We start from the raw sequence: 26,434 nt of genomic DNA, 5'->3' as shown, positions 1-26,434 counted from the left end.
GTACTGAGTGTGCAATCCTCTGGATCTGAGTTATTAGCCTTTTAAAATCAGAGCTGCTTGAACAACCTATAAGAATGCTCCCACACTCTAGTAACCTGTTGTAGAAATGAGCAAGGATCATGACCCCTCTTAACTGCACCAAAGTGCTGTTTTACTCCAATTAACACACACTGTTTCCTTTTCCCAGGTACATTTCTGACCACTATTAAGATGGCTGCTACAATAGTGCATGATACCTCAGAGGCCGTGGAACTATTTGCCCCACAGGGCTTATTTCTGAAGCCGATTGCTAAGCTGACTCTTAGCGTATCACTCCCCCAGCTGAAGCAACCAGGTAAGTCCATATCAAACTGGGAGGTGATGGAGAGACTGAAGTACATGGTTCACCCTGAGCAGTTTGCTACACTCCGTGTGTCCAAGAGCACAATGGATTTTGTTCGCTTTGAAGGGGAAGTTGAAAACAAGAACATGGTGAAAACCTTCCTGTCCAAACTGGACAGTAAGACTATTAAGCTCAGTGGCTTCACAGATACCTTAAAAGTACGAGCAGCTGAGGTGAAAATAGACTTTCCAACCCGCCATGACTGGGATTCGTTCTTTCGGGATGCCAAAGATATAAATGAAACTTTACCAGGTGAGAGGCCGGATACCATTCATTTGGAGGGACTGCCATGCAAGTGGTTTGCTCTGAAAAACTCCAGTTCGGAGAAGCCAAGTGATTTCATCCTGCGCAAGGTATTTGAAACATTTGGGGAGATCCGAAATGTGGACATCCCAATGCTCGACCCTTACAGAGAAGAGATGACTGGGAAAAACTTCCATACCTTCAGCTTTGGAGGTCACTTGAACTTTGAAGCATACGTGCAGTACCAGGAGTACATAGGATTTGTGAAGGCAATGGACGCCCTGAGGGGCATGAAACTGCTGTACAAAGGGGACGATGCAAAGGCAGTGGCCTGCAGCATAAAGGTGAGTGCTTCCTACATTCTGTGCTGTTTGTGCACTCTGCTGGAACAAATACATGAGTAATGGATAAAGTATGTCGTAGATGATGCATAGGATGTAGCTAATAAGGGATCCCCTTTTCTAAAACAACTTACTTTTTTTGTTGTGTTTTTTATGACAATGACTGAACTTTCAGAAAGCTAAACGTTTTAAGGAGAATCCTGAGGAAAGCGGGGTACAGATGTGTCAGAAGTGAAGTCCAGACTATTATTTTGTTGGCAGTGCACCATGAATGGTGTAGCAATTACAGTTACAAGTCCAGGATTAGCTGTGTATGTAGAGATTTAGTATTGGAAGCGATCAGAATTAAGAAGAGACAAAACCATGAAACAATTTGAAAACAAGAATGAGGATATATAAATTAATTTTTTTGTTCTTTCACTAGATGAGGGTGTTGCTGGATAGGCCATCATTTATTGCTCATCCCTAATTGCCCAGAGGGCAGTTGAGAGTCAACCACATTGTTGTAGGTCTGGAGTCACATGTAGGCCAGACCAGATAAGGATGGCAGCTTCTTTCTCTAAAGGACATTAGTGAAGCCGATGGGCTTTTCCAACAATTGGCAATGGTCATCATTAGACTCTTGATTCCAGATTTTCATCTGCCATCATTGGATTTCAACCTGGGTCCCCAAAACGTTATCTGGGTTTCCAGATTAACAGTTCAACAATAATACCACAAGGCCACTGCCTCCAAATATTGTTGCATGGTCAAGAGCTAATGTATATTTCTGATCACAGGCAAAGTGGGTATGTAGGACTTGATGTGAATCAAGAATTTTTTTTACCTCATTTCCGAAAACTCTGTTCTCTTGTTCCACATTGCCCTACATGACAAGATATCCTCTTTGTTTGCTTTGTCACCTTCTTTAGCAATTTATATATCTCAATTAGTCTCCTTTCTTTCATCCTTAAACCTAAACTGTTCAATCTCTCTTCTTCGGACAAATCTCTCATCTCTGGAATCAATCTAGTGAACCTCCTCTGAACTGTCTCCAATGCAATCACACTCCTCCTCCTCAAATAAGAAGCATTATATCAGATGCAGTGTTCCAGCTACTGTCCAGCTAATGTCTTGTACACTTGCAGCACCACTTCCCTACTTTTATATTCTATTCGTTTAGCACAGCGAGGTGGCTCAGTGGGTGATAGGGTAGGTTGGTGGTTAGCACTGCTGCCTCACAGCGCCAGGAACCCGGCTTCGATTCCAGCTTCTGGCTGTGTGGGGTTTGCATATTCTCCCCGTGTCTGTGTGGGTTTTCTCTGGGTGCTCCAGTTTCCTCCCGCAGTCCAAAGATCTCCACATTAGGTGAATCGGCCATGCTAAATTGCCCATCGTGTTCAGGGATATGTAGGTTAGGTGCATTAGTTAGGGGAAAATTTCAGATAATAGCGTAGGGTCTGGGTGGGTTATTATTTGGAGGGTCATGGACTTGTTGGGCTGAAGGGCCTGTTTTCACACAGGAGGGATGTTATAAATGCCAAAAGTCTGTTTGTCTGATTTATTATCAGCTGTACCTGCATTCTAGTTTTCTGTGATTCATGCATGTGGACATTCAGATCCCTCTGCACAGTAAAGTTGCTGTCTACTTATATCAAGATTGGAGAAGTTTAGAACTTAGCGAAGGAGGAACAAGGGAATGGTTAACATGGAGAAAAAGAGAGTGAGAGTAAACTGGCAGGAAGCAAAATGGTGGGGTGTAAAAGCTTCAATAAATATGTAAAATAAGAAAATATTGAAGATCAGTATAGACCCTTACAGTCTGTAATAGCAAATTGAAAATAGAGAGCAAGGAAATGCCAGTGCATTTAATCAATTGTTATGTTTTCTTTCATGAAGACTGAATAACATGCCAGAAATGCTAGGAAATCAATATTTTGATGAGATAGAATTGAAATTAACAGGTCTGAAAGCTAACTAATAATCAATCAACAGGTCTGATAATCTACGCACTAGGGTGCTCAGGGAAGTGGCCATGGAAATAGAGAATTTGTTGGTTGTCATCTTCCATAGCTCAGTAGATTTTAAAACTGCCCTGACAGATTGGAGGATGGGAAACGTAACCTCATTTTAAATGAAAAAGGGAGATCTGGATAAAATGGAATTACAGACCAGTTAGGCTAATGTCAGAAGGAGGGGAAAATGCTACAACCTATTATGTATAGGGTATAATAGCAGAGCACTAGATCTAAACTGAATTAGACAAAGTTAACATTAGATTCATGGAAAATAAATCATTTTTGACAAACTTGCTAGTGCTTTTCTTTGAGAATGTAACCAGAAAAATAGATAATACCATTCAATATGGTGGATTTGGATTTTCTGAAAGCTTATGATGAAGTCCCACGCAAGTGGTTAGTGAGTAAAATTAAAGCACACAGGACTGCGGGTAATAAGCTGTCATGAATTGAGAATTAGGATCAAAAAGTCTGGTGCTAGAAAAGCACAGCAGGTCAGGCAGCATCCTAGGAGCAGGAGAGTCGACATTTCAGACCTTTCCCTTCATCAGGAATGCTGATGTTACTGATGAAGGGCTTATGCCCAAAACATCAACTCACCTGCTTGAATGCTGCCTGACCAACTGTGCGTGTCCAGTGCCACACTTATCGACTCGCTCTCCAGCATGAGCAGTCCTCACTTTCTCCTATAAATTGACAATTGATTATCAGGCAGGAAACAGCAGGAATAAATACATCTTTTTCACAGTGGAAGGTGTTAAATTGTGGGTTACAGTCGGAATCATTGCTTGGGCCTCAGCTGTTTGTAACATACGTCAATGACGTGGAGGAGGGAATCAAATGCAATATCTCTAAGTTTGCTAATGACACAAAACTTGCTGGGATTGCAAGTATTGTAGATGGATCTAAAGATCTCTCAAGGCAAGTTAGACAAACTGAGTACGTGTAGAAATGTGTACTGCATGAAATATAACAAGTGTGAAGTTGTCCACATCTGAAGAATAGAATGACAGTGTTATTTAAGTAGTGATAGATTGGGAAGTGTTGATGAACGCAGGGACCTGAGTGTCCTTCTATATTAGTCACTGAAAGCTAGCATGGAGGTTCAGTAATCATTTCTGAAAGCATATTGTAAGTTAGCCTTTATTTCAAGAGGGTGTGCGTACAGGAGCAAGGATTTCTTACAGCGCCTTGGTGAGACCACACCTGGATTATTGTGCAGTTTTGATCTTTGAACCTTAGAAAAGATGTACTTACCATTGTTGGAATACCGCAAAGGTTCACCAGGCTGATTCCTGAGATGGCAGGTTTGTCAAATGACGATGGATTGGTTCGACTAAGCCTGTATTAACTGAAGTTACTGAAGAATGAGAGAGAATCTCATTGAAACATTTCAACAAGACTGGGATGACTAGATGCAGAAATAAAGGGTCAAAGTCCCAGAATACAGAGTAGGCCGCTACAGACTGAGAGGAGAAGAAATTTCTTCACTCAGGGTGCTGCTCCTGTGGGACTACTGACTACATAAGGCTGTTGAGACCAAGCTTAAGAAATAGATTTCTAGAACTGTCAAGCAGTATGGAGAGGGAAGAGGAAAATGATGTTGAGATAAAGGATCAGCCATGAAGGGTGGGGCAAAGGCCGATGGGTCAAAGGATTGCTCCTGCTCCGAATTTCCCTGTTTCAAAGAGGGAGAGGTGGTAATAAGTTAGAGCTGAGTATGTGAACGCTGAACAGTGAATGTGTGAAAACTAATGCTGTATTTTCAGTTTATGTGGGTGGCATATAGATGGGAAATGGAATGGTACCAAGGATAGGCAAGTGGAGAGGTTGCAAAGGAGAGGCCTCAGCTGGAACTGAGCCTGCACTGTTGGCATACTCTGCATCATAAACCAGCCATCCAATCCACTTAGCTAGTGACCCCCTGCATCAAGAATGGGCACTTAGGCAATGCCAGAAGTCGAAGTACAGATAAGTACATAGCAAGCGAGAGTCTAGTTATGATCATTTTCTAACCGATCTGTTCAGAGCTGCTGTTACGCTGCTCCTTTTCGAGCAAATTGGACTTGAACCCAGACCTCCACGGTCAGAGCTCGGGAAACTACCACTTGACCTTAAGAATCTGGCTATGATTTTGTAGGCATGAATAGAATCGGGTGTGAACTGGATGACAGTGGGGAGGTGTTGAAGAGGAAGCAGTGTCAAAAGCTGCAAATAAGAAAAAGCAGGGATAAACAACATTGTCACTTGTGAGTCTGATAGGAGCTGTTTAAATCCTGTGACAGGAGAATAAATCTGATTAGAGGGATTCAATCATGGAATTCTAGGAATGAGGGAACAGATTTGGGAGACGGTAAGATGCTGAGGAATTTTAGAGAGGGCAAAGAAGTTGGCAGTTTTGATTGGTAGTTTTGTGGGGGTTTTTTGGGGCGAGGTCAGAGGGTTGATTATGTCATTTCCTAGAAACAACCACTAGCAATATTGGCTAACATGGATACAAGGGAGTGAAGTAGGGTGGCAATCATTTTAGTTTGAGTAGGGTTAGGGGAGAAGAAGATTGCTATTATGAACAGCAGGAGGTCAGATTGGCAGGAGGGAGATAGGAAAGAAGTGAGAGAAAATTACATTGTTAACTGGAGGAGCAAACCTTACGGGAACATTCAAAAAGTAGATATAGAATTAGGTAATTGTTCTAATCAGGGCTACAGCAACTGTCATTACTTAGTATAATTTGGGGTCTGTTTGTGCTGATAGGAGTGCCAGGTGGGCTGGGCAAGCTGTTTTCTTGTAGGCTGTCTGTGTCATAGTAACATTTTTTTCTCAAGCATTTGGAGGCTACCATGCCCCAACAAGAGCAGGATGGGAAGATTGACCTAATTTCAAGCCAGTCTTGATCTGAAAAGATTTCTCTTCTGTCTCTTCAGCATCTTTTTGGAGTGGTCACTCGTGATGTAGCATGGGGAAGCACCCTGGTTGCTATAGCATTTTTGAGTTCTCAGTGATCTTTGTCAACGATCTAACTTAATTTGGGCGATGTAGCTATGTTTGATGTGGAGCAGGCACTGGGCCCTTCAGTTGATGATCCACAGAGTTGGGGTGTAGCACATATTCATTGGAAAGGTGATAGAGATTGGTTTTTTAAGCCCCTTTGTATCAGCTATCATGATGAGTAATAATAATCATTTGGCTGAGATAATGCAAGGCTGCCAGACAGTGTAGGTCTATACCTCTGGGGGAGCCAGTGTCCCACACAAAGGGAAATAAAGCCATAGATGTAAAGGAAGAATTCAAACATACTTGTCTTTCAGGTTACCTTTGACACAACAAAGCACCTAAGTGATGCTTCCATCAGGAGGAGACAGATGGAGAGACAGAAGCTGCAGGAGCTGGAACTGCAGCGAGAAGAGCAAAAACGTCGGGAGAAAGAGGAAGAAGAGCGAAGAAAGGAGGAAGAAAGGTATGTTGGAAAAATTGGTGTTTAAATAGCATCTTGCTCCAGACGAGCAATGGTGCTGTGTCAAAGGGTCAAGAAGCCTGATCTGTTTAATGTAGAACAGGATAATTAATAAGGTAAAAACAATGACTGCAGATGCTGGAAACCAGACTCGAGATTAGAGTGGTGCTGGAAAAGCACAGCAGTTCAGCATCCAAGGAGCAGTAAAATCGGCATTTTGGGCAAAAGCCCTTCATCAGGATAATTAATAATCTCCAATGATTGCCACCTGGCTGGATTCAGATTTGAGCAAAAGAACTTTGCCATTTCCTTACATTCTACTCCTGATCTCACAGGCTCTAAATTCACTGTCACATCCGTCATTCCATCTGACTTTGGCATGGTGTGCAGCCAACATTATTGTGTATTTGGAAATTGATGTGGTCTCTTTCCTTTAATATAAACTATTTTCAACAATATATCTCCCATTTCTTTCTGGGGAAAGACAATACATTGTCTAGGACTTTCCGCTCCCTAGAAGTGGCAGGAAGTAATGACCACTTAGGGGCCTCAATCCGTCACTCGCCCTTTGATCCTTGTTTCTGACTGGTGAGAAAAGTGGCAGTCTTGCCAGCAGCTGCATCAGATGCTGTGAGGTTATTTGTGTGGCGAGTGTATGTCACTTGATTTGCCCCAATATTGAGGGGGTGCACTTAGGGGCTTGGATGGGGTTGGAGGCAGATGGCCACAACTGCAAGCTAGACCACCAACCTTGCTTCTGACCACCTCTAGCAATGAGCTCCCTTCCCCCACGCACACCTCATCCCGTACACAAAATAAAAGTCATGCTGCTGCTGGTCTATCTACAGTGCTGCTGTGCAGCCAGCACCCTGGGCCTTCTATGTAGCACTACCCCTTACAAAGGCTGTCAGCCTCTGATTGCCAGCAGCTTCAGCCAGTGCTCGACATCACAATCTTGGGAACTGCTTAGTTGAGAAGCCTGCCAGATCACCACTTAAGAACTTATGATTGGAATTTTATCTTGGCTTTCTCATTGATGGGCGTGCAGTTTGACACAGTCTTAAAGATACCTGTCTCCAGACCTGGATGAAAAAGGCAAACTTCCAGCCAGAGAACTTAGAAAGCACAGAGGCAAAGGCTAATTCCTCCTGCTTGTGAATGTCCTTCACCTGTCGTTTTGACTACTGGTTATTCCACTGAATGAAGTCACACTACTCAAAATTGCTTATTTATAGACAGTTACAGCACAGAAGGTGGCTATTTGGCACATCATATCCACATGGGTAACAAACATCTAACAGCACTAGACTGGGAGGAAACCACAGCACCCGGAGGAAACCCACACAGACACAGGGAGAATGTGCAAACGTAATACTGTCGCCCGAGGGTGGAATCGAACCCAGGTCCCAGCGATGTGGAGGTGGCATTGCTAACCACTGAGCTGCCATGCTATTTTGGCAGCTTTTCTTTGGCAGCTTTTTGTTACCTAAGTCAAGTGGTCATTATTCAAGTCTGGTGGCTTTGCCTTCCATGGCATTACTAACTTAAGGACATATTTTACTTTAAAATATCACATTGTACTCTCATCCACTTTAAAATTCTCTAAAACCTGGTAATTGCTGTTAGTATTATGAGTGCTGAACCATATTTATCTGTTTGTATGATCTCTGTTTCTATGATATTTGTCTATTTGTTTTAATTGACTTGGGCCCATTTAAAATAAACTTCTAAGTTGTATTAGCACTAAGCCACATTAATAAGCTTTTGTTTCATTGATTTTAACTTGAGTTGTAAAAGTGCTGCCATATTTATTGAAGCATTTTAACTGCTTCCACATGGATCACAGTGTGCTGTGTTCAATAAGTTTTTGGTGGTTTGTAATAATGGGAATAACCCATTTAACAATAAAAGAAAACAACTTAAATTTGTCATTGACATTTTTATCTCTTGTTTTCAATCAAAGTGTGGCAGTCCCTCCTCTCTCTGCATGGATCTTTAATATTTGCCAACACATTAGCCTGCATATCATTCCTGAAATGACCGGTCCAGTGGCCTTAGCTACTAATTGGGTTCTTTCTCGGTTCTGTCCAGGAAGCAGAGAGAGCTGGAAGAGCAGGAGCGGGAGAAGAAGAGAGAAGAAAAGGTTAGGAAGAGGGAGCAGAAGCAGAAGGAGCGTGAAGAACGGCGAAATGTGCGCAAGCTGCAACGGGAGGAGCAGAAAAGACTGCAGGAAAAAATCGCTCTGGAGGAACGAAGGCTCCTTTTAGCGCAAAGGAATCTGCAATCTATCCGCCTTATTGCAGAGCTGCTGAGCAGAGCCAAGGTGAGAGTGCAGATCAGCAGGTTAAGATGACACCCCCAAGTGGCTGACCATACTGTAATGATGATCAAAGTGTCCTGTTGTTTTGACATCATGAGCTGTGACTCCCGGGCCTCACTTTCTTATTTTGGACATGTTGTCAGGGCCTTGAGATTAAGCAACTTGTTACCTTTACAAACACTTCCAATGTGGTGCTCAGAATATAGCAACAAAGACATCAATCCAGTTTGATTCTGTAACTCAATACATTTGCTTCACTAACATAGTTTTGGTGTAGCCCTCACTCACTTGAAAAAAGTATTTCAAATTGGAGAAACGTTTGGTGCAGATGATTTTGATAAACTAAGTCTCAGCTCTGCAGGGAGGGGGTAGTGTGATAGTAATGTCACTGGACCAGCAATCCCGCATTATAGGCCAGTGTTCTGGGGACGAGTGCGAATTCCACTATAACACAGTGAAATTTCAGTTCAGTAAAAAGCAGGTCTAATGACAACTGCACTTCTGATTTTATAGATATATAGATTCCCTACAGTGTGGAAACAGGCCATTAGGCCCAACAGGTCCACACCGACCCTCCAAAGAGCATTCCACCCAGACCCATCCCCCAACCCTATCACTCTATATTCCCCAGGCTAATGCATCTAGTTTACACATCCCTGAACACTATTGGCAATTTAGCATGGCCAATTCACCTAACCAGGACTGTGGGAGGAAACCCTCGCAGACACTGGGAGAATGTGCAAACTCCACACTGTTGCCCGAGGCTGGAATTGAACCAGGGTTCCTGGTGCTGTGAGGTGGCAATGTTAACCACTGAACCACCTGGTGTAAAAACCCATCAGTTTCACCTGAGGCCCTTCAGGGTAGGAAATCTACCATTCTTACCTATGCTGGCCTACATGTGACTCCCCACTCTCAGCATTATGGTTGACTTCTAACAGCCATCTGGCCAAATAGGAATGGGCAATAAATGCTGGCCTAGCCAATGACACCCACATACCTTGAATAAGTAAAAAGAAACAGGGTTTCAGCTGCCTCTGGAACTTCTAACACAAAGTTGTGGTATGGTAATACTGGCCGAGGCAGATTGCAGAATGAAACCAGGCATGACAGGTGATATATTTAATATTTGTAGTTGTTTAATATCGTGATTAGTCACTGAAGTATATTTACATGGCGCTGTAGATTTCGGTTAAGAACATACATTTATTGCACAAAATGTGGAGAACAAAGCTGTTCATATTTATAATTTTTATTCTGCAGTTAGATCTTAGCTCAGTCTTCAAAATAAAGTTTCATCCTATTTACAAACAATATATATTTTCAAATTGCAGTCCCAGAAAAATATCGCTCCTACTTCAACTTTTCAAATCCTCAGTTTAACTGAGGCATGCCACTTTCTTTCCATTAGGCCTTTTTGAGACAATTTTGTACAATTTATTTTTATGTTTGATTACAAGAATCTTGCACAATTCTGTGTGCCTAAACTTTCTCAACTTGAAGATTTCTATATCAACCATCTTGGCTTGGAAACTCTGAACTGAACTTTCTACTTTCTGTTCTTGTAAAAAACTAAACTAATTACCTAATCTGTTTACTCTAATAAAGGTCCAATAGTATAAATTTTGCCTATTAACATTACAAGTCAGTGCTCTAAATTGACTTTCTGATTCTATTTAAAAGAAAGCTTTCACAGAACTAACCCATATTTATCTGACTTCATATTGAGTCCAATTCCAAAACTATAGTGTATTATACATATTTATCGAATGCTATGCACAACAGATGTAGACATTCAGAGGATTTTTTTAGTTAGGATGGGAACCACACCAGTATTTCAGGGATTCCCTGATTTGTGAACAACTGACTGACCAATGTGATCCCATACATGGGTGTATTTTAAAAATCTAACATAGAAGTGTTTCTTCACAATAGCAAATGGCTATTTTACATTGTCCTGCATTGTGTCCAATTTGTGTATAAATCAACTTGCAAACAGCCTCAAGAACAGAACCACTCTCAGCCCAGGGACTGCCTGCACATGATTATGTTGTTTTAATGTTTAAAAAATTGTTTCCGTGGATAATGCATGTTGATTTTGAAAGTGCAGCATCATGTGCTTGCAAAGCATTAACAATATCAGGTCAGGAGATCAAGGCTGAAGTATGTGAACTATTTTCAGGAAGTTTCTCATCCTCCTGAGAAAGTCGACACTTTTTTTAAAAAAAGTATGGATTCATCTAGTTTTTGTTTGTGGAATTTCCACAGGAAGTTTGTACATGTTGTCATACCAGCATTGTCCTAACCCCCTACATAGATCCTTGCCGAGAGCTGACCGGTCTGAAACTGAGTGTGATTCAGTGCATGATCCCTTGGATTTCTCACCATAAGCAGAGGATCAGTGAATTCTATGTAGTGTTCAAAGGAACAAAAAGATTTAAAATTACCAAAAAGTTTCAAGAGAGAATCTATTTTAAGACAGACAGCCCTTGTGCTATCAGTGTGGAAAATAGTGAGTTTGTGTTTAATAATACTAATGGCAAGTTGCCATTGAATCTCTCCTGTCAGTCTGGTGGTTTTACTTCGTAATTTTAAAAGATAAATTCTGTAATTGTGGGATCACTGGCAAAATCCGTTATTTACTTCTCATCCCTGAATGCCCATGGGCAGATAGCATGGTGGACAAATATCATGTAACTTCTCTGAGACGCAATAGTACATGCGAAGATAAAGATACAGTGGAGACACTGAGAGCTGCATAAAATACAGTTCATTTGTTAAGCACTTTAAACAAATAAAACACACTTCCTTTCACTGCCCTGATTTCTGTAACTAAACCCAAACATTCTTACCCGGGAGAATTGGCCAGGCTGAAACTCTGCTCGATGTCTTCACCACAATTCCTGACGTACCTTCTTACAACGTGCTGCTGAACAAAGGGATTTCTTCAGGCTCTTTTATACAGAAATTTCTGTGCCAAGTGTGCATCTTATTTGGAATTATCCGTGTAAGTGTCCAATCCTGAATGTTTTATCCAAATGCACCCCTTTTTTGGTAGAGGCAGCAGTTACCGATTTCCTGCAGTTTTAAATCTCAGCAGACATTAATGGCTCAGTGTAATTCTATTCACGTGGTAAAGCTTTTTCTCAGTTTCTGTTATCTTCAGCCTTATCCAACAGTCTGTATGGTGCATATACCCTCGCAGAGCTGGTAGAAAGTTCAAATTTCTCAAACAACAGTTTTTTTAATGTAATATTTCCTAATGGGTAGCACGGTGGCTCAGTGGTTAGCACTGCTGCCTCACAGGGGTTTGATTCCACCCTTGGTGACTGGCTGTGTGAAGTTTGCACACGGGTGGAGAATTTCAGAGTTTCAACGTAGCATTATCAAATAGGTAATTGGTCCAAATTGAGATAGCTCTGGACCCCTATAGTTTGCCTTGGGTTCAAGATGACAAATCCATGCAGGTTTGATTACCAAGTAGATGGGGTGGATACAGGAGCAAGCTGACATTGATATGTCTCTGCAGCGAAAAAACTCTGCCTGGGTTAAACAATGCACTGCATCCTGGAGATATGCTGCAGCCAGAGAGTCTACTTATGGACAATGTCATGAAGAGTAAAAGCAAAACAATACCACTTGGCTGGCAACTCCTTTCTGAGCTTCGCCTTTTTTTTCCCCAGCTTCACACATCGGCATCTTTTGCTCTTTGTCTTCAGTCTCCCTGCCATTGTACATGTCTGCCTAGTTTATAGTAATAAATACACAGTGGCGCTCGCTGCCTGTGTAAAACATATTGCTCATTCCTTGGAGTAACTTGTTTTTCTCAATTCTGCTGTTTTTAATGGCTGGCACACTGCTTACATTTAATATCGCAGAAAGAGAGGTTGATGCAGGTATAGAATCCCTACAGTGTCAAAGTAGCAGGCCGTTTGGCCCATCGTGTCCACACTGACCCTCCAAAGATAATCCCTCTCAGAGCCATCTCCCCAGTCTTGTAAGCCTGCACTTCACATGGCCAATCCATCCAAACTGCACATCTTTGGACCGGGGGAGGAAACCAGAGCACCTGTGGGAGTACCCACGCAGACACAGGGAGAATGTGCAAACTTCACACAGCTAGTTGCCAAGGGTGGACTCGAACCCCTGTGACATAGCAGTGCTAACCACTGAGCTGCCATGCTACCCATTAGGAAATATTACATTAAAAAATTGTTTTTTGAGAAATTTGAACTTTTTATATTAGCAGTTCACTACTTGAGTTTTAATGATTTGCCTTGGAAATATGCCAGAAATAGGATAGAAAAACTTTTTTTTGACATTTAATTCATGATTTATGGTTTGTTTGTGCTAATTCATAGTCTTAACCTGCTGTACCATTTAATTGTTTGCTAATTTAAATTACCCTGAGCAAGAAACCCATGCTGTTAATTTGGATCACAAATACAAGGTTTTGCAACACAAAATATTTAATTAAAATTGAATTAATAGGAATTAAAATAGAAAATGGCAGTGACATTCTGGTCCGACAACATATGTAGAAAGTGTGAAAGAGTTATTGTTTCAAGCCTATGGAATGGCCTTTCATCAGAACTGGTCACAATGTTAAGGTTGGGTCTAAGTGAAATGCTGCAAGTTCACAGTGAAATGGATCACAATGAATAGCCAAGCATACAAATTGAGACAGCTGATGTCACAGCAGCAACAGGATCATGCTGGCTTGGTGGTAACATCACTGGACCACTAGTCCAGATGCTCTCGGCCCATGGTTCAAATCCCACCATAGCAACTGATGAAATTTAAAGTTAATGAGCAAGTTAAATTTTGAAATTAAAAGCTAGCCTTGGGCGTGGTTACTATTGATTTGTCATAGTGGATCATGTAATTTGCCAATGTCCTTGAGGGAAGGAAATCTGTCATCCTGACCTGGTCTGGCACACATGTGATTCCAAACCCACAGCAATGTTGTTCATTACTAACCACCCTCTGTCATGGCCGAGTAAGCCATCCTAGTCAAGGACAACAGGAAACAGATATTCACATCACCAGTATCCTGCTCATTCCATGGAAGAGCTTATTAAAAGGTTTTAGTGCGATGGTTAACCATGGGGAAAAGGTCAGTGGGAAGAATTCAGATGAAGGGAAAATACTGAAAATGGGGAAAATGGTCCATTGAGCTGAGAAAATGCGCCTGCCCATAGAAGTGGATAATGAGATAAAGCTGATGGAAGCCTTGCTCAAACTTCTTGTGAGGGGATGGAGCTGATGCCTTTGTTGAGGCAAGATCAGTTATTTTCCCAAAGGGGCAGATCAGAGCATATTGTGAATGGAAGACGAGCTGAGAGACGGAAAGGGAAGGACAGTTCTTGGTATCCAAGAGTTGTTGTAGCTTGTGTTCCTCGACACTTGAGATGAAAATAAGGTCATTGGTGTTAAATCGTTGAAGAAGTAGAAGGATAAACTGTGCCGACGAACCAGAACAATTTTGAGGTAGTTGGAGTTGGTACTGCTAAGAGAACAAGCATGTCAAGGTTCATGGTGATAAAAGTGGATTTTAAGATGGGACACAAATGGTGGTTTGAAGAATTCTGAATATGTAATGAATATCTGTCAATGTGGGTGGGTCCATAGGATGAAGGGTGGAATTTCTGTTGGAATTGGTTCATTTGGTCACTGACCTAATATGTGAATGCCCGATGCTAAGTTGGGCGGCATCTCTCTCCACAGATGCTGCTCGCCTGAGTGTTTCCAGCATTTCAGTTTTTATTTCAGTGTCGCAGCATCCACAATATTTTGCATTTTGAATTAATAGGTTTGTGGCCTGAAAGTGCTTGGTATTTAAAAGCTGCATTCACTGGCACACCCGGGAGGTCTAAAACAGAAATATTTTCACAAGTCTTGTGTGAAAATTGATTTTGAATGTAAAGCATGCAACTCCTTTTTCTTGATCGCTTTTGAAGGGACTGTTTTTGTTTGACTTTTATTCACTCTGGTACTCCCTGCAGGTTGGGAAGCAGCAGGAACTGGAAGCGCGTGAAGCAGAGGCGGCCCGACTGCATCAGCTGGAAGAGAAGAGGCGGCAGCAAGAGGCGGAGCTCCGGCGAGTGGAGGAAGAGAAGGAGCGTGTGGTGGAGCTGCAGCAGAAGGAGAAGGAGCTGAGGGAGAAGCTGCTGGAGAACCTGAAGCGGAAGGAAGAAAGTGAGAGCCATCAGTGCAGAGCGGACCTGAAGGTGGGCCTTGGAGACCGGACAGCTGGGAGTGTGTGCCCAGTGTTGGGAGCAGCCCCCACACAGGCTGCTACCTGTCTGCTCGCATGTCCTGGTACTCTCAGCCATGGCAAGAAAGTGCCACTCGCTCAGGAAGTCAACGGAAAACCGGATGCAGCCAAAAGATTCACCGGTGGTTTGGGCCAGATTCAGACACAAAGCGACATCATTCCTATTCCGCTTCCAGGTGAATGTAAGTCTGTGCAGAGCAAGGAACACATAACTACATTACCTAATAGTAAAGGCTGCTCCCTGCAGGAGTGCACTGGGAAAAAAGGTAAATACCAAAATGGCCCCAGTCATGCAGAAAAAGACCTTGAAACCAATGCTGTCAAGGTGGAAGGCAGCCAAGTGCAAAAGGACTTGAAGAGGGCTCACAAATCACGTAAGAGCAGCACAAGCAGTGATCGCAGTAGAAACTGGAGGGACTCGAGTAGTGACGGCAGCTGCCATCAGAGGGAATGGAGCCGGCACCAGGGCCGCTCGAGGAAGGAGAGTACTCGACGTGGCAGGGACTCCAGCCGGGAGCAGAGCCGCCACCGGAAAGGCTCCAGCAACGAGCAAAGCTGCAGCCGACAAGACCAGAGCCGTGAGGGGAGGCGATACCGAAGAAATGCCAGCAGGGATCGGGTCCGCGTCCGGCAGGGATCCAGCAGGGAGCGGAACCGTCATCGGTATCCAAGCAAGGAGCAGAGACAGCGGAGGGGTGTGAGTGGGGAGCGGAACCGTCGTCGGAAAAGCTCAAGCAGGGAACGTAGCCGTCATCATAGGGACACAAGCAGGGAGCGTAGCCATTATAAAGACTCCAACACAGGACACAGCCGCCATCGGAGGTAGTCAAACCCTTCACTTGGCTGGCTATCATCACAGGGGAAACCAGAGAGCAGCAAAGTAAACAACAGATGTGAATTCAGTGGTTTATAGCGATCTACAGCATGGAAAAGGCCCCTTTGGTCCATCACATATGTTGGTAAACATAATACAATACTGAATGCTTATTGTAACAATTCATTGTAAGCAGGGAAGAAGTAACACTGATTGAAAAGCTTGTGGAATAAGTAAAGGTAAAGTCACCATAGACCCAGAGAGCCATTGAGCTGGTGTCTCATCAAAGAGATGGGGGTTTATAAAGCACTCTTCTTATTGTTAGCAGAATAAGGAAAACATTGGAAAATAAACAATCACGTGTGTTAAAAATTGGATTTTAACATTGAGCATAATCAGATGTCACAACAATTCTCAGAACCAGAGCATGATTATTCTGTTGGTTAACACAAAATGTGTGTCACCTTCCCTCGTTATTTTCCCAAAATACACATTTGGATGTACACTGCAAACTTCTAATGTTTTGGTTGCTGATTAATGTTGAAAGGCAGAATTAAGCGAATGCTGGAGATGGGTATGTTGTGATGAATAGTCTGTTATGGCAGTTACATCTTGATGGATAGTAGAGTTATACATAAGGGGGCTTCTGCCTCTGATACTGCTGGTAATAATACATTTCCAACTTTACCACATTTTGCAATGCAAATCCTCATTGTACTGTGAAGAACCTAAATATACAATGGGCAGGGGAAGTGGGGAGCAAATGTGAAATCTTTCAGGGAGCATTTTTACTAGAATTTTTGGCAGCTGTCTTTTGGAAGTTTTTGGGGATAATTTTGGTGCTAGAAGTTGTATAATGGGACAGTTTGCAAGTCCTCAGAAAACCAGAGTCCCATTTCTCTGCGTTCCCACAGTGGTTATTGCTCTGATTTGTCAGCTTGATCTTAGTAGTTTGGCAATTCTTTAGGTGGTGCCATTGTAGTCCCAGACACTCCCCCTTGACACAATACCGCACGGAGGTTTTGAATATGAACGTTCCCTGTTTTTCTTTTAGCTGAGGGAAAAAGTCAGGATATTTCTAAGTAGACTGTCTGTCTGAATAAGTGGCAGCTTCTCAGCTGTTTACCAACAACTCTGGTAAATCCATGGCTCTGTAAGTGGGTTTGGGAAGTGTCCCATTCTCTGAAAAAGATTTGACATTCTCAGGTGACAGTCACTGGAGCGCAATGCAATTGAGTATACATCTGTACAATACCGTGGCAGTTTGAATCATAAGCTTGAAACAACCAGCACATTAAGCACGTTTTCTGTCTTGCCAGCCAAAGCGGTTCAGTGCACGATGCAAGAGTATGTGGCACAACTCTTAAAATATGCTATGTTTTGCATGTAATTTACAGTTAGAATAACTTATTTCATTAGAACATTCAGTTGTGGTTATTTGGTACAAATTAAATGGCATACCGACACAGAACAGGGAGTGCTGGAAAAAACCGAAGGTTCTGACGTAGGGTCACTGGCCTGAAAATGTTAACTCCACTTTTCTGTTTATAAATGCCAGACCTACTGCGTTTCTCCTGCACACACTCTGTTTCTTTGTGCTTATTGTGCCAGCACTGAGAAAACAGGTTACCCTTGCAGGGCATGTCAGTGAACCACATTGGCAGGTCCGCTCTGCTGCCTCAGTCTGCTGGAGGATTCTCTCTGCCATATGTGTCATTTTGAGGCAAACTTTACTCCCAAGAAAACTCGCTACCAATCCCAAAATACTGAGTAAATTAAGAATACTGCAGGTTTATGATGAAAACTTGAGTGACGTCACTTAGTGTGATTTAATTATCCCCCCTCCACTACACAACCCATTGATATCCATCTGTTAAATCTGTCTGACCATATTAATTTTATTCCCCTGATGTCAACACTTGAATATTAAAAGCTATCTGCAGAGTTCACAGATGGTACTTGTAATATTAAGGCATGTGCACTTCTTTGTTTTTAAAAAGGCAATTATTTAGGTTTATGCCCTCTTCTCAACAAATGCTCCCAACCTCAATGACATTGACAGAGGTCCAGCCATACAAGTTGCAGCTACATTTTAGAAAGTATATAAATGGCAAAAGCTACAAAGGATTTGAAGTTAAGAGAAGTGGATTCTGGGCAATTGAGCTCCAATAGGCCATTTACCATTAATAACATCTCTCAAGAATCCAAACTCGAATTTATAATCTCATCTGAATTAAAATTAAGCATCTTTGAGTTCTATTAATACAAAAGTTATACAAAAACTTCTCAATTTAAATAATGTATTTGATATTACTGGAAAATTTTTATTTTCCATAAAAATAAAACTTTGCATTGAAAGGAGTAAGGTTTAAAAAAAGTTCTTAATATATTATCTTAAATCACTTTATGATTTGACCAAATGAATGCTAATAAGGATTCAAATAGTAACCAGAAGTGATCACTCTGATGTATCACTGCCATTAAATAAGATCATCACTAATCTTCCACTTCAGGCCCACTACTTTGCCTTACCCTGATAGACTTCTGATTTCCATCTCAGTTTGAATACACTTGACCAAAACTCTGAGAGGCAGCAAATTCTAAAGAATTGCAACTTTCATCACAATTTTAAATGATTGATCCTTTATGCTGAGGACTTGTCTCCTTGTTCTGGACTTGCCAGCTAAGAGAAGCAGAGAAGGAGTTGATGAGATACTGAGAGAATTAGATTTTAAGGAGGCTTCAGATCATTGAAAGATAAATAGGAAAGATGAGAGATTTAGTAAATTCGGGAACATGATGGCAAGATGGCCAACAAATCTGCTACCAATCATAGGATGGATGTTTGTGAGTGGAATGCAGTGCACCAGAATTGTTAAAAAGGCTAATACGGGCAAGGAAAAGGAACTGAGGAAGGTTATAAAGGTAGGAAAGAAAGAGACCATCAGGAATTGTGTAGAGGTTTCACAGTTGACTGAGGGATTGGAGCTAGTTCTTTGTGTGAAGAAAAGAGACAAGTGTGACTTAAAGGGATAGATTACAAGTTATGTAGTTCAGAATGAATTGACGTTCCTGTACAATGGATAGATGAGTGGGTTCAGCACAGTGGAAATAGCCATATCTTGCTGCTTTCACCTTTGTATTTTCAGTGCTAGCAACTGCTAGAGAGATTGAGGTTCTGATAAATCTGAAACAATAAAATGAACTCTTGCTCTTTGCTTCCAGTTAAGTCTAGCATGAACTCAGTGTGCCAATGGTCACCTTCTGTGCTGTAATTACTCCATGATTCCATAACATTAAAATACACAGCAACCTCAAGAAACCAGTATTCAAAGGCATGGGGATTATGCAAATGCAAGGTTACATTTGAGGACTCCTGAATTTTGCAAGTTATGGTGATGTATTAATTACAAACCTAGTCTAGTACATTAATCTACCCAATTCTGCTAAATAAAAATCTAAACTTTAGTTATATGTTTAATAGAAATTAAACTCTGTTCTCTGTAATTTTGAAAAAATAATTTTAATGAAACTCTCCAGTTCTAAATTAAAGAAACCAAAACCACTGGATATCCTCTTTAAGGTGTCTATTCTATGCAAGTAGAGGCAAACGCAAAACGTGACCTGATTTTTGGTGCAGTTGATTTGTTCCATCTGATGTCTCCATGTGATCTAATGCCTTAGCTTTATGTTTTACACAGTGTGATCCCATGGAATAGCCCAAAACCTTTTAATATTGTCGTGCAAGCATGGAGCAAGCAATTTTGAATATATCATCATCAAAGAAAGTGGGTCCTCCTTCTGCCTAATAGTTTTCACTTTCATATGAAACATCTGTTTTATGGTATATGGTGATCAATGGACAAGTACTGGTAGGTGTGTCATGAGACTGGTTGTTAGCATCAGCAAAATGGGCCCATAGCATGGCATAAACATATTTCAGCCAGAAAGGACTGCAATTGGTCATGGGGCACTTAAACTGCAAGAATGTGGAGCTGTGGTAAACTGATCGTAGATGCTCTTTTTAAGGTTTTCTTTCTCTTCCGTCGTCTTGATCTTCCTATCCTCAGGATGTTGTCCATGACGGTCAGTGATCTCTGTGAGCGTGGACAGTTTGAGGGATGAGACATTGTAAGAGTTAAATAACTTCATTTTTCTGCAAAGACTCAGTCGCCCCCACCATTGGTTTCTTGAACTTGTAAATTAAGGCAAGGTTTTAAAATGCTGTTCTTCAATTCTAACAAGTACAACAAAACTAATAAATATGGGCCAGCTTGTTTAATATCAGTTGGCAATTCAGCAAAATTTAATGCTGAAAGTAGTAAAACAAAAAAAGTTGTTTGATTATATTTCAAAACCTTGCATAAGTTTGTTTACTCCCATAGACTTAGAGTTAAGAGTGTAGTAAATTTAACCTTTCCCTATTTTTCAACCAACAGTGATCAGTTTTTGCAGTTCTGATAGGTGCACAAGGTTATCACAAGGCAGCAGACAGACAAAAGCAGTTTATTTTTGCAGTATGGTTACTTCAGGGTAATGCTTAAGGTGCTTCAATTCTTGTGATGCCTAATTCCCCTTAGACAATCACATAAGCCTATATTCTTACATCTGGTAAGATTCAGCCAATACTTACATACAAATCAGCCCCAGGAGCTGTACAAGAATGGACCTGAAATGGTTTTCACCAGCTTTTCCTCAGCTTCTTTCTTCCCCACTGATGAATTCTATTACTGCACACAGTGCAGTAGATGAAGCAGAGGACATGAGCAGGAACGTGCCTCTGTTGTTTACCTGCTTTGCCCAAATTGCTTGTTTATTTAAAGATATGAATTCCTGTGCTTCAGTTGTTATCTTGCTTCTTTAATTCCCTTTCTGGTAATTGGAGACCAATTTCATCACAGAACACGAAGACCTGTATTGTGGAGAAGTTGAACTCTCTGTCCTTTAAAATAGTTTTGATATTTTGACCACTGTATTTATTTGAAAGTAAGGGTTTCAAACTATCAATGACGTTAAATTGAAATCAAATCATTTTGAGAGATCAGTATTTTCAAAAAGCGTAAATAAACCACAAATTACTGTGTCTTCTGGCAGAACATAGAAAATTGCAGCAAATGAGACATGCAAAAGAAAAAAAATTATTTTGTGCATTTCTTCTCTCGAGAAGAGAACAACACAATTCCTGACTGTCGTGGGCCACAGTCGAATCAGAGATTGCACTTTAAAAGTATTTTCAATAGTTTGTTAGTAATAAATAACACAATGAGCAACGGGAGGTTTTTTTTAAATCCCCTGTCCCTGATTTTTGTTTTGTATGGCATCCTCAGCAGATACAAGTGCGCCATCTCATTTGCAGTGTTCTGCATGTTCTGTCCTGTACAAGACTGTTCCTTTGACATTGTGCAAATAAATACGCTTTTGTTTCCATTTGACTCTTTAATGTCATTTCCAAATGTATGCCCTTTTTTGGTTCCACCAAATTGCTTGAAATTGTCCTGTATTTATTTTGTACTTCTTTCTTCCAGACATGTTTGTGAATTGTTTGTAACCTTCAGTAAACAAGAAGTTTTTTTGAAATGTCTTTTCCTGGTTGTCTTTTTTTCTTAGATTGAGAAACGTAGATGAAAGGCCGAGTGTATATAACTTAGTCAATTACTTTGGAATAAAGACAAAAACTGCCATCTTTAAAATGTTCAGACTACTTTATTGGTTAAAAAATTATATATCCAAAATAGGCTGTTTACATTATCCTGCATGTTTAAGATGTAGCATTTACATTATTTCCATTTTAAGACTTTAGGTCTTGTAAATGCATTGTCATTTTTTATATTTGCTCACAGGATATGGGTATTGTGAGAAATGCCAGCAGTAATTACTCATCCCTATTTGCTTTCAAGATGGTGTTGAATCACCTTCCTGAATACAACTGTGAGTGCCTTGCAAGGCAATTTATGAGTATATGTGAATCAGTCGTATGACAGTACATTTGAAAGTCAAATGCACACCAGACCAGGTAGGGACAGCAGGTTTCCTTCCCCAGTTGGCATTAATGATCCAGATGGTATTTTTCCCAACAATTGGACAGCGTTGGTTACCATACTGATGCACTGCAACCTCTTCAATCCAGACGCTTGAAAACAAGTAATTTCTGGATTTCATAATTTTCAGGATTATAGAATGACTTGGGCTTGCCTGAGTGCAAGCATGTGAACTGGAAAACATACATACCAGATACATAACTGAAACACAAGTCAATGATAAAATATTATGAAGTAGTAATAAATGTTTATTTTTATTGAGCACATGCAGTAGGTGAAATGGTGAACCTGAGACATTAGCTGGGGCTACCGTAGTGTTAAAGGTTTGGGCAGTGAGGAATTTGTTAAATATGTTAAAGAAATATTTCTTTAACAATGTGTAAATGGAGAAGGAGCAAAACTTGACATTCTATTGGGTAAGAAGGCAGGGCAAGTGATAGGGCAACACTTTGGGTCCAGTGATGATTTATTTTTAAAATAATTATGGAAAAGTATAAGTCAATGAAAGTTAAAGTTTTTAATTGGAATCAGGCAAATATTAATGGTAAGAGACGAGCTTTCAAACGTTTACTGAAGTAGGACAGTTCGCAAGACATCTGATAAGAGGGAGGCTTTCAAAAGTTTGAGTCAAGAGTTCAGATTCAAGTTCCTGTTAGAGTGAAAGGTAAGGCTGATAGAATGATGAAACAATGGAATGAATAAAAATCTTGAAGTTCTCGTCAAGAATTTAAAAAATCATAAATATGGACAACAGTTCAAATGAATCTCTTGAACAGTACAGAGTATAGCAGCCTTCTTAATAGGGGCATCAGAAAGACGAGGAATATAAGATGGCTTTGGCAGATAGGATGAGGATAATCCAAAGACGTTCCAAAAGTGCATTAAAATAATGCAGCAACTAGAGAGAGAGAGTTGGGTCCCTTAGAGATCAAATGAGTCATCTTTGTGTTAAATCTCAGAGGTGGGAGAGATATTAAATTAATATTTTGCATCAGTTTTTACTGTGGCAAACAAAAATGAAGCTAGAGAGCTCAAGAATACATATTGATGTTTTGAAAACAGTTCGCATCACAGAAGAGGAAGTGCTGGAGGTCTGAGAAAATAAAAAAAGATGGACAACCTCCAGGGCTTGATCTGGTGTCTGCCAGGGCATTGTGGAAAGTTAGGGAGGAAATTGCAGGGCCCTCTGCAGAAATATTTTATCATCTATAACTGGGTGAGGTGACAGATAACAGGGGAGTAGCTTTTGTTTAAGGAGGGGTAGAAGAGAAGCATGGAACTATAGACCTGTGAATCTAACTTCAGTGGTGTGTAGTTTATCGGTGACTCTGAAAGATAGGATTTACATGCATTTGGATAGTCAGCATGGCTTTGTACAAGAGAAATTGTGTCTCAAAAACTTGATTGAGCTTTTTTTGAGGAAATAACCAAGAAAACTGAGGACAGAGCAGTAGACATTGTTTACCTGGACTTTAGTAAAGCCTTTAGCAAGGTTCCGGTAGACTAATTAATAAAGTTAGATCTCTTGGGTTTCAGGGTGAGTTTGCCAATTGGGTACTTATTGGCAGGAGACAAAGGTGGAGGGTTGTTTTTCAGACTGGAGGCCTGTCCCCAGTGGTGTTCCATAGGGATTGGTGCTGAGTCCATTTTTGTTTGTTGTTAATGCAAATTTAGATAAGAATATAGTAGGCATGGGTAGCAAGTTTGCAGATGACCCCAAAATTGGTGATATAGTAGACAGTGAAGAAGGTTATCTGAGAAGCAAACTTGATCAATTGGGTCAACGGACTGAGGACTGGCAAATGAAGTTTAATTTGGATAAATGTGAGGTATTGCACTTTGGTAAAACAAACAAGGCCAGGATTTGTACAGGTAATGGTAGGGATTTGGATGGTGTTGTAAAACAGAGACCTAAGGGCTCATGTTCACAGTTCTTAATTCTTTGAAGTCTGCTTCACGTGTAGACAGGCTGGATAAGAAAGTGTTTAGCATGCTTGCTTTCATAGCTCAGTGAGTATAGGAGTTTGGATGTCATGTCGAGGTTATCCACAATGTTGGTAAGGCCTCTTCTATGTCCAGTTCTGGTCGCTCTGCTATGGGAAGGATATTATTAAGCTGGAAAGGATTCAGAAAAGATTTACCAGGATGTAACCGGGAATGGAGGATTTGAGTAACAAGGGCAGGCTAGATAAACTTGAAACTTTTTTTTGCTGGAGCATAGGAGGTTAAGAGATCAGCTTAAAGAGGTTAATAAAATCAGGAGAGGTATAGATAAGAAGAATGGTAGGTATCTTGAATTTGCCCACCTTAGTGAAAAGCTATTTTCAAGGTGCTAGGAGAAAGATTTAGAAAGGATGTGAGGGACAGTGTTTACACAGGGTGGTCCATGTGTGGAGTATACCAGTGGATGTGGGCACAGTTACCATGTTTAAAAGATATTTGGATAAATACATGAATAAGAACTGTTTGGAAAGTTATAGGCCAAACGCAGGCAAGTGGGATTAGTTTAGTTTTAGGGTTATGGTTGGAAGGAAGGGTCTGTTTCTGTGCTGTATGACTATGACAGCTAAGAGTCAGAGTCAAAGAGTGTGGTGCTGGAAAATCACAGCCAGTCAGGCAGCATCTGAGAAGCAGGAGAGTCTTCAGGAATGAGGAGGTGGCCCAGGATGGCTGAGAGATAAATGGGTGGGGGTGGCGGGGGGAGTAGCTGAGAATGCAATAGGTAGATGAAGGTGGGGGGGGGGGGGGTGAAAGTGATAGGTCGGAGAGGAGGGTGGAGCAGATAGGTGGGAAGGCAGATGGACAGGTAAGACAGTTCAAGAAGTCGGTGCTACATTAGAGGGTTGGATCTGGGATAAGGTGGGAGGAGGGGAAATGGGGAAGCTCAGAGAATCCTCAGCTAAGGGTCAACCAACATTATTGTAAATCTTGAGTTACATATAAGTCTACCCAGGTAAGGATGGCAGATTACCTGTCCTAAAGGACATCAGTTCATCAAGTTATTCCATGGTAGTTGTCCTGATCACTAATACTAATAGAAGCTTTCAGTTCCAGATTTTAACTGAATCCACCAGCTTGATAGTTGGGTTTTGAACTCATTTCTCCTGGAGCATTCCCCTGGATCTTTGTATTATAGGCCAATGACATTACAGTGTCTTCCTCCTGAGACAACTTAACAGGTAGATTCTGTAATAATAGGAATAAACGGCCTTGGAATGGAATAAGAAGAAAGAACTGCACTCAATTAATTAATTAACATGAACTCAAACTACATAAAGCAAAAATGTGCTTATTAAAATTAATTTCTCACTTCACTGCATCTGTAACAGAATAAGCTAATTAAAGTTTTCTCTTGGGTTACTGATTTGGTTCTCTTTGTACTTGATCCACTTCAGGCTCAGAGAATTTAAATGCACAATTGTTGAACCATTCTTTTGTCTTGGACACTTTTAGCAAAACCTCCCTAATTTTATATTCCATTCCCTTTTAAATAGAGGCCAACATTTCATTTGCCCGTATGTATTTCTCTTAAACGCTTTAAACTTTTGTAATGGGAGTAGCAGTAGGGTAAGAATCCTAGTGTGTAGCTAACTTATCTTCAAATATTTTTATGGAGTCGTTCCCACAAACTGGAAGAAGTTGAATAAAGTCAGTTTAATGATAGTCAGATCTCATCATCTACGGATAGATTTTCAGGCTAGAGCCAGTTCACATGTAGTGTCACCTAACATTGGATCATTTCTGCAGTTTACTTGATTTTGGTTAAGAATAGGCTGAACATAGATAGTAGGAACAAATGGCTCATTCTCACATTGGCAGGCTGTGACTAGTTGAGTAGATGTTTTCTAATCAATCTGTTTGGAGATGTTACACAACCCTGTGGCAGATGTGACTGGAGCACGGGCCTCATGGCTTAGATGAGGCTCAGAGTTGGGGATGCTACTATGACACCACATGAGCCCATGTGACTGGGGGTGGGGTAGCGGAGTTGGGGTACCACAAGAATCAATACTTGGGTCCCAGTTGTTCACAACATATATCAGTGATTTAAAGGTGAGTACCACGGGAGATACAATGCTTTATTACAGCCTCCAAATTTGATTTAGCCCCTTTCCCTACTTCCCCCTCACTTTGATGGTTTGCATTTCTCATAATGGACTTTGTAAATGTTTAATTGACTGCTTGGGTGATTACTAGTGGTGGTTAGTACTTAAAAGGGAGAGAAAAATGCGAAAAAAAAGCCATGGTGATTTTGGTGTGGGAAAGTCATTTAGTTGTGCATGGTAGCACTTGCAGGGGCCAAATCTAGTATTTCCACATTTGCAGTTGACATAAGGTGGGAATGTGTGCTTTGAGGAAGATGTAAAATGACTTCAGGATGATGTGGCTGGACTTCGTGAATGAGCAAGAACAAGGCCGATAGAAAATAATACGGAACAATGTTGGAGTAACATGCAGTGTATTTCTTAAGTGGTAAGAGGTTGGAAAGTGTAGATATACAAAGGATCTAGGTGTCTTTTTCAGTAATTCACCCGAGGGCCAGCCTGCTGGTTCAGGGAGCTATTTGG

At 41.1% G+C, this 26,434-nt stretch overlaps 1 protein-coding gene across 3 annotated transcripts in view; it reads left to right on the top strand.

Annotated features, from left to right (window-relative positions):
* Window positions 1-21,405, top strand: part of LOC140481154 (uncharacterized) — a 37,456-nt gene extending 16,051 nt beyond the window's left edge. For all 3 annotated transcript variants that reach the window (XM_072576910.1, XM_072576911.1, XM_072576909.1), the window contains 4 exons: window positions 188-969; window positions 6,272-6,420; window positions 8,509-8,740; window positions 14,743-21,405. In XM_072576910.1, the coding sequence (XP_072433011.1) occupies window positions 211-969; window positions 6,272-6,420; window positions 8,509-8,740; window positions 14,743-15,840 (2,238 nt within the window). In that variant the 5' untranslated portion in view covers window positions 188-210 and the 3' untranslated portion in view covers window positions 15,841-21,405. The remainder of the gene's footprint in view (window positions 1-187; window positions 970-6,271; window positions 6,421-8,508; window positions 8,741-14,742) is intronic.
* The last annotated feature ends 5,029 nt before the right edge of the window (window positions 21,406-26,434 follow it).

This window comes from Chiloscyllium punctatum, chromosome 9 (assembly GCF_047496795.1).
Source record: "Chiloscyllium punctatum isolate Juve2018m chromosome 9, sChiPun1.3, whole genome shotgun sequence".
NCBI classification, from domain to species: Eukaryota; Metazoa; Chordata; class Chondrichthyes; order Orectolobiformes; family Hemiscylliidae; genus Chiloscyllium; species Chiloscyllium punctatum.
The sequence above is the reverse complement of the archived record's forward strand: the minus strand, read 5'-3'. Positions and strand labels throughout refer to the sequence as shown.